Source organism: Otolemur garnettii, unplaced genomic scaffold (genome assembly GCF_000181295.1).
Source record: "Otolemur garnettii isolate 467f Iridium unplaced genomic scaffold, OtoGar3 scaffold00010, whole genome shotgun sequence".
NCBI lineage: Eukaryota > Metazoa > Chordata > Mammalia > Primates > Galagidae > Otolemur > Otolemur garnettii.
In genome coordinates this window covers 31,284,569-31,293,054 of record NW_003852405.1, presented here as the reverse complement: position 1 = coordinate 31,293,054, position 8,486 = coordinate 31,284,569, and the positions used below count along the sequence as shown (strand labels likewise).

Genomic DNA, 8,486 nt, shown 5'->3' with positions numbered 1-8,486 from the left:
TAACAGTGAATACCCACTTAGCAATTCAGAATTTTAAAAACTTCAAATATTATTCCTTTTAATTTCTGTCATTCCACTCAAAATTTTTGAAGAGGAGAAGAGGACTCTCAAAGTTCAAGTATTAATTGGGACTAATAGCAGCAAAAGTGAGGTACTAAGCCTTGTGTTCTGCTGGCGGGTCCTTGTCCCACATTCTGCTTCTGTCCATGCCACCTCTTAGAGACCATTTCTTCTACTTAGCTAATGGTCTTTTTCATAATGGATGTTTACATTGGCTGTATTATTCTGTAGGTCTCTCAAGGTGAAAGCCACTTTAAATTCTAGATTACATACGATGATCTTTCTTCCTTTCAGCTGCATTGCATTCAGCTGACTGCACGCTCTCTGAAGGCATGCCCTGCACTTTCTAGCAAAGAACTTGGCCTTCACAGTGGAGAAATGAAACCGGGAAAGTTAACTGGTGGAGCTTGCATTTCATCTGGGAGAAAGGAATCTTGAGTGAAGAAAGGCCTGCCAGACAATGCCAAAAAATGCCTGTTTTTAATAATGAATGTGAAGTAATGAGACACAAGTCAACAGCTAAAAGGAAATAAGTCTAATAATCTTCTTACCACCCGGACTCAGCAGGCACAGACTGGCACTCCGCCCTTCGAGAGGCTGCCCATGTGTGACGTGCTGGTGAACGAGACACACCTCTGTGCACAGGGAACTTGCCATCTGCCCTGCAGAATCGGCCGGCGCACAAGGTGCTTCCCTGCCAGGGAAAATATCATCAGGAGAGAGAAAGAGAAAGGCAACAGGGATTCTCAGACCTCCTTTTCCTCAAAAGGCCACCAGTGAAGTTTATTGGTACCTGTTTGCTTTTCTATAAAATCCGGGGAGACAGAGGCAGTCTTCTGCCCCCAGATGACAGCAACCTTCGTGCATGGGGTAGCATTCTGCAGATGTAGCTCTGTGAATCAGACCCCTCTGATCTGAATCTGACAGGCCAGAAGCCCTGTCGGTAATGAGATGAGCTAGCCCTTCAGTCCAAGCAAGTCCTGCCACTGGGGAACAGGATTGAGAAGTAAGGGGCAAGAGAGGAAAATGCAGATTTATTTCCATTTGACTTTGGTCTCATTGCCTTATATTGTTATTGAAAACAGGTATTTTTGGCATCATTCGGCAGGGCTTTCTTCACCCAAGCAGAATTTCTGTAATTTCTGTCCAGACCCCTAATTATAGCAGTCCTGACTCCTCCTTGGATTCTGGTTGCTTTGGGAACCAGCTTCTCCTAAAACGAGGAGGCTTTGGAGATGAAATACTGGCTCCACAGATTACTAGGAGTGACTCTGTCCATCTGACCCTCAATTATCCATCTATAAAATAGGGATGCTAATACCAACCACATGCTGACTCCACGAGGAAAGGAAAAGTATGGAAAGCACCAATGCCTGCCCACTGGGGGTCTTAACTCTGTATTACTCCCTTTTCTCTATATCAGCACCTTCTCCGTTGGCATTTTCCCATCCCACAATTTTCACTCCTCTGAAACATGGAGCTCACAACATCTCTCAGTGAGAGACTCTTGAACTCATCGTTTAATACTAGTCACACCACTTCTGTTGTCCCAGCTGCTGCAGCTCCGAGCTCTTCTCCTTCCCTCAGTATCTCCAACTGTGACATTGAGGACCCTTCAGAGGACGTCTCTGACTTGGACTATCATGCCCACCCAGGTCTGGGTGCAGCCCCTGATCAGCACAGATTCTGGTAGTGTCACCCCCCACCTACACTCTTCATTTATTTCATTCAGTGTAGAAAGCACAGCTTAATGAGCAAAATGAAGGAAGGATCTTAGAGGAAGTTCTAAAACGTGGCACTTGTTGTTACTAAGTAGTTAGAGAAGGGGCAGACAAATCCAAAAGACCATCTTGCAGTGACGCTGGAATCCCATTTGTTCTAGACTCTCCTCATTCTGCAAGGCCATTTCATAACTCTGTTCCTAAATTGCTGGCCTGTCCTTTGTTTGGATTTGCTATTGTTTATGACATGTAAGTGTTTGCTTTGTGATTTCAACTTGATAAATGTTATGGTTATTTATTTATCTGAAGAGTTTAATCTTGCCAAGTATAACTCTGAGTTTAGTCGAGGTCCATACCCTACCAATTCAGCCACTACCCTCTTCATAACAATCTCCAGGCTTTCTGATAAGATGGCACTTTGTCATTGTATATTATCATTTCTTTGCAGTTAGAAGGTCAAACTAGGATTTTAAAGGTTGTGCTTGCTCTGTTCTTTACATCCTCTATATCTAAACTGTCTCCAGACCTAGTTATCTCTTTCTTTCAGAGGTTCTGACGGGTTCCTCTGTTTCCTCTTGTATATGCAACCTTGCTATTTTAGTCATTTGGTAACCAATGCCTATAATTATTTTTTAATACCTGTCTCCCCACTCTCAGAGACTATAGTAACCAGTACTAGCCCCTTGGTACCTCCTACATCAACTCCAGACTGGCCCTCTGTCTTTCAAATTCCCTAGAAATACACCCCTGCTCCCACCCAAATATCCCCTTATCCTTCAGCGTGGACTCTCCAGTTAGTAAGAAGTTTCATTATAATCCCATTATAACTCCTATGTCATACCACACGCATTGTCAATTTGTGCCTTGCCAGGTTCTTCCCCAACTTGACCTTTCCTTTCCTCCGTTTTTCTTCCTGTCTCCTCTCTTCTGCATGACACTGTAAGTTCAGTCTTTGCCTGTTTTGTTCACCACTGTACCCAGCAGATAGGAAACTTCCTGTCACACGGCAAAGCCTCAGCACAAAGTTACACACTTACTAACTGGCAGCCCTTCAAAGCTCCTTCAAAGCTAATCCTTTTCCTAACTTATACTATTTTCTTTGAAAACACTCATCTTTACACCAGCATATCAAAAGTCCCTTGAAGACGAAATCCGCAACTTGTATTAGTTTGCATCTCCCAGAGTCCTGTGATGACGTGAGGAAATGCTCTGGAGAGAAGTGCGTAGGTATGATCCCGGGATGAGTCGTAGAATGTATGTAAAATAGCACCAACTCTTTGTTAGGAATTGTTCTAACATCTGAGATGATAACTTGGGAGCTCTGAATTCCAGATCTGCACTGCCACTGTCTGTGAGGCTCTGGTGATACCCTTGACTTCTCTGAGCTTTGGGCATCTTCTATAGAGACAAGGAGGGATTAACTAGATGACTTCTAATGGCTTTTCCAGTTTAGTGTTCTCTGAATTTTAAATATTCATTTATAGATTGATGAATGGTAGTCATTGAGTACTTAGTGATTAAATAATTCAATCTTTGTCTTTACAAGCCCTGAATGTTACCTGAAATAGTAGAATCTATTTTCAGTTTCTTTTCATGAATTTATTTGTTTAGAAAATGCTTATTGAATACTTCTCTCTGAAAAATGGTGTGCTAAAAATGCTAGAGCTATGTCAATGCACCAGACACAATCCCTGCATCCTGACGCAGCCTGCCCCTCATGCCATCATGCACTCACTCACGGGCCTAGTGACCACATTTACTTAAACATCTTTCAGACAAGAGTAAATTTTTGCTAACCATTCCACGTAGCTGATGTGATCATTCCTAGTAACATGTACTATGTACTTTGGAAGAAGTTCAACTAAAATGGGCCCTAGACATACAACTTATTTGAGGTTTCTCCAGAACACGCTTTAGAGGCATTGCCTTCATAGCTACTGTATAAAAAAAGAAGACTTTTAAATAGGGTCTTAAAAGTGAGCTCTTTTCTATATTTAACTAGAGCAGATCTACTTGCAAATTTTTTTTTTAATGTATTAAGGTCATACTGCTAAAAACGTTTTGATGGCCACTGCTATAGATAACTGATTGAAGTTAATAATAAAATAATGGGATTAACAAAACAATGCTATGTGTGAAGAACTTCAATATGATTGGTGAATCTGTGCTCTGTATGTGGGTCAAGGATATATGTGAAATATAACACTGATTATCCCCTGAGAGGCTGAGGGGGTATAGCAATGAAACTCTTCCAAATCCTGTGGGGAATCTAGTGGCGCAGCATTTAGACACACCTTTCTTGTTGTATTTGGACTTTGACAGAGCTCCTGATGCTGTATGTTCTCAGACATAACACTTTCTCTCTCATCACACATATCAATTAGTATCAATTAGTAATTTGCGGTTAGACAGAACATTTTTCAGATTCTTGTTTTGACATCCTGCAACATTCCTGCACTGTGCTACTCCAAGAAAAGTGACTTTAACACGTTTTAGATTTTCCGTAATTGAAAAGATTATACTCCAAAGATAAAATCATTAACAATCACAATGTAAGTTCAAAAGTAACTTTCTTATAAAGGCCATGTCAATGCCAAAAAGCAGTTATATAAATGATTCATAGTGGACTCACTTAGGACTAAAAAACAATAATATTCTTATTTGATCATAAGGCAAAGTGATTAAAGCTACGAGGACAGTATATACTTTTTTATAAAATAAATGTAGTTTGGCCTATATGAATTTAAAAATATCCAGGAGTCTCCTAATAATGAAATGACTCATTTGCAAGCCAAGGTGAAGTGGGCATCAAAGACATTCAGGAAGAGGCATTTGGAGACGATCTTGGGCATCATACGCTTGTCTGTAAGATAGTCCACAACTCAGCTCACTAATTGGTGGGAGAAATACCCTCTCTTTTGGACAATCCGGGCTTGATCTTTGATTTACTTCTTTAAAAAATTACTACCCCCTCCCAGTTTTATTGAGGTATAACTGACAAATAAAAAAAAGAAAACTACCTGTACTTATAATTAAAAAGTGATATGATGTACACGCCCCTGTGAAAAGATTATCCTTCGGGATGTTTAGCATGCCCAGTCGCCTCACATACCAACCTTTCTTTTGCTGTGAGAAAATGTAAGAGCTCCTCCAACACTCTTCTTGATCTAGCAGGAATTCTGGATAAGAAAGGAGACTTTGATGACCTGTACACTTTATTCCTCAAAACCTTAAAAAGTGGTTTACCTGGCTTCGTTCCACAGACCTTAAAACACTCCTCTGCGATTGTAGCTGAATGTATTGTTCAAGGCATTTTCCATCTAGAGCCTTCTTGCTGTCTTCATTTCCGGCGTTGCCTTGAACCTCCCTCCTGCCTGTGGTTCCAGCAAGCCGGCTCTCTTTCTCTGACTCTAAGAGGCTCCTGGTGCCTTTGAGATGCCTCTTACCCTGTAACCACAGTGGTTAGCAAACAAGCCTAAAAATCTTCAGCTATGGCTCTTTTTGACAAATATAGAGGGTTTAGCTAAAGTAGGAATTCTTTATAATGTCAGTGTCAGACCATGCTAACTTTTTATAAATATGGTATCTCTTTTGAATTAACAAAAAAAGAAAATTGCAGTCAGCCTTTGGGGGCCTGTTTTAGTCTCTGGGGTAAACAAATGAAGTCTGCTGTCGCCTTCCTTGGGGGGCCAAGTGATTTAGGAAATAGTAAAGCTTACTCCAAGTCCACTTTTTTTTTCTTTTGCAGTCATAACATTCTTCTTTATGAGGATGGACATGCGGTGGTGGCAGACTTCGGAGGTGAGATTTCCATGAGTAATACCCCGAGGGGCACCTGGCTCTTTCTTCATTCTTAGCTGCTGCCTGATGACTGTGCCAGGAGTCTGAAAATGAATTTCACACCGACAGCTGTGTGTCTCTGTGTTGTTCAGGTTTCAGTGACCCCACATTTTGAACATCTCTTATTTCTGTCTATTTTTTTCATCTTTGATATCCCCAGCCAAGGGAAAGGGAGTGAGAATTTGAATAAGACAGAGGTTTTATGAGGTCTCCAAGTTTTAGCCGCTCTCTCTGACCTTAGTTTTGAGACATTTCCTTTGATATGAATGTGTTTTCTCTTTCCTTCAGAATCAAGATTTCTGCAGTCTCTGGATGAAGACAACATGACAAAACAACCAGGGGTTTGCGCTGCCTGTGTTTGCTCTAATTATGAACCAATTAAAATGTGTAAACTCAGCAGGAGTGGGAGAAAGACGGAGCGGCTTTAATGGGAAGGAATGTCATTGGCGTGGTGGCAGGATAATGTCTAATGTTTTTATCTTTAGCAAGCACCCAAAATAACTATCTCAAGGCTTTGCTAGAGAAATATTACAGATAAGGTCTATATGTGGAAAATGTTACAGATAAAATAATACAGAATATGTTTCAAATATAACTAAAAGTCCATGGTGGGCACTCCTATTTAGATCACCTTAGCACTAATAGGAACAGTTAACAGGTGACTAACTATAACCGTGGTGGTTCATCAGCGTCTATTAACTATTCATAGTCTCCTTTCACGTTATAAGGCAATAGGAAGTGTAGTCAAGCATGAATGTTCAAGTTAAAATAAGTTATAACACCTGAAGCAAGGGGAATTATTCTCAGAAACATCTGGAATCAAATTCATTACCTGCCCTCCCCTTTCCTGCCTCAGCCGTTCTTTCCCCCAATGAAAAGTGCACGTCTCCTTCTGCACTGCCTGTGATAACTAATCACCAAGCTTGGGGTAATTTTTCATTCTTTCCCTTCCTCGCTTCTGCTTGGGGAAGTAGCTTCCTTGCTACTCAATCACTTCTTCTGTTTTGTTCTGTTTAAGCTCATCCAAACCTCTCAAGTCTCATTCCCCCACTATCTCAGTTGAGATCCTTACCATCCCTTTTCTGGACTGTTACACTAGGTTTCTAATGCCAGTTCTCTCTACCAGGACATTCTTTGTAAGATCAGCTCAGTAATGTTGCTCAGACAATTCCCTTTTTCCTTCCTAATGCTGCATGGTCTACAGGGAGAGATCCAAATTCCTTTGCCTAGAAGCCTCCTGCCCTCCCTAATCTGCCCCGCCTCCCCCGGGGATCCTGTGGAACCTCCTGTTTCACCACAAATTTCCTCAAGTCCCCTGTGCCCAGCGCAAAAACCTCCTGGCTATCCCCAAACATGCCGTTTACTCTCACATGCTGTGACCTTGCCGGTGTGGTTTCCTCAGCATGGAGAGCCCTGCGCTGCACCCGATCTGGGTGAAATCTACTCATTTCAGGAGGCGCAAGCAAATTTTAAACAGGTTCCTTTGTATAACCTGGCCTCCCAACACACATTTTTCTCTCTGTGCATTTGTATGACTTTGCACTATTTGCTCTCACTCTTATGTATATATTCAATGAACGTTTATTGAGGGTTGCGTATTATGCAAAAGGACAGAAAGGTAACGTGAATAAAAACTTAGTCTTTGATCTCAAGAAGTTCACTTTCCAGTGGAGAAAAGCTAGTAGCAAGCAGATAGATTCAAAGCAGTGTGGGAATTCAGTGATGGAATTAGATAAGAGCACTATAATCAGAAGAAAGAAATTCTTGAAAAGCTGAAATTTTGCATGATTTGAAAATAAGGTAGACGTTTCAAAAGAATTATCAGCAGCCAGAGCTATGCATGAAATTTCATCACAAGTAATAAAAGATCAATGGTTTCTTTCAGTGTACACAGAGATGTTTGGCACAGCTGACTGATAAGATACGGAGGCATGGGATTTCAGGGTGGAAAGGGCTTTACACTTCTGGTTCTGGAGGAATCTTAGGTCCAGGAAGCTTAAGAGAATTACCCAGAGCAGCTCAGTCTGTGATAGAACCAGGACTAGAATTTTCATCTCCTAAGTCAAAGTCTAGTAATATGTACCCTAAACTATAGAAACAGATTTTATGCATTTGAATTCAAGAATGGAAACTAATTTTTTAAGCTGCATAGTAAGTAATTGCAAATGAAAAGAATGTATACAGCATCATTCAGAGGCTAGACCTTTGTTCAGAGACGCTTGTGCCGTTTTACAGGTTTTGTTTCTGAAATATTGCACAAAACAGCATTCAGAAATAGCACATCTGGGCAAAGACAATAAGACAGACCTGCTCTTGCTGGTGATAAATCTACTTCATAAGAACATTCTGGACACTCCTCTTTAGCCCTTTCTCTCCTCAGCCATGAGAGCACTATTTATGGGCCTAATTTAGTAACTTCCTAAATTACAACCTGAAGACTTAAAGGAGGTGCCTCCCACAGTGTGTGATTCACTCCCAGGGAGGCACAGGGTCCCTGGATGAATCCAGGGTTGGCTATTCTGAAATTTGTCAGGCTTCTAAGGAGAAAGACACTCACAAATAACCCAAACATGCTGCTGCTGGGATAATCATTTCCTGACAGGCAGGGTTACTTGACTACAGACCAATAAAATATGTGTGTGATTTTGTGAAGAGTTGAGAATTTTATGATTTTCCAGTGATTAAAAAAGATTCCCTCTGAGAAACTAAAAACCCCAGTAAACACACTATGTGTGCATATAAAGGAATTTATTACTCACATTGAGGATGTCCTTGTATGTTAATGTTTGGAGCACACTGGGAGAACACTCAGGAAATCCTCCCTGAGAACACTGTCTGAGGCAGAAGAACTGAGCATTCGGTAAC

General features: G+C 41.1%; 1 protein-coding gene across 1 annotated transcript in view; it reads left to right on the top strand.

The window, feature by feature from the left end:
- LOC100961597 (serine/threonine-protein kinase TNNI3K) overlaps positions 1-8,486 on the top strand; it is a 241,852-nt gene that overhangs the window by 148,469 nt on the left and 84,897 nt on the right. Inside the window, exons 16-17 of the mRNA XM_012801634.2 lie at positions 5,530-5,582; positions 5,910-6,008. Coding sequence (XP_012657088.1) covers positions 5,530-5,582; positions 5,910-6,008 — 152 coding nt within the window. The remainder of the gene's footprint in view (positions 1-5,529; positions 5,583-5,909; positions 6,009-8,486) is intronic.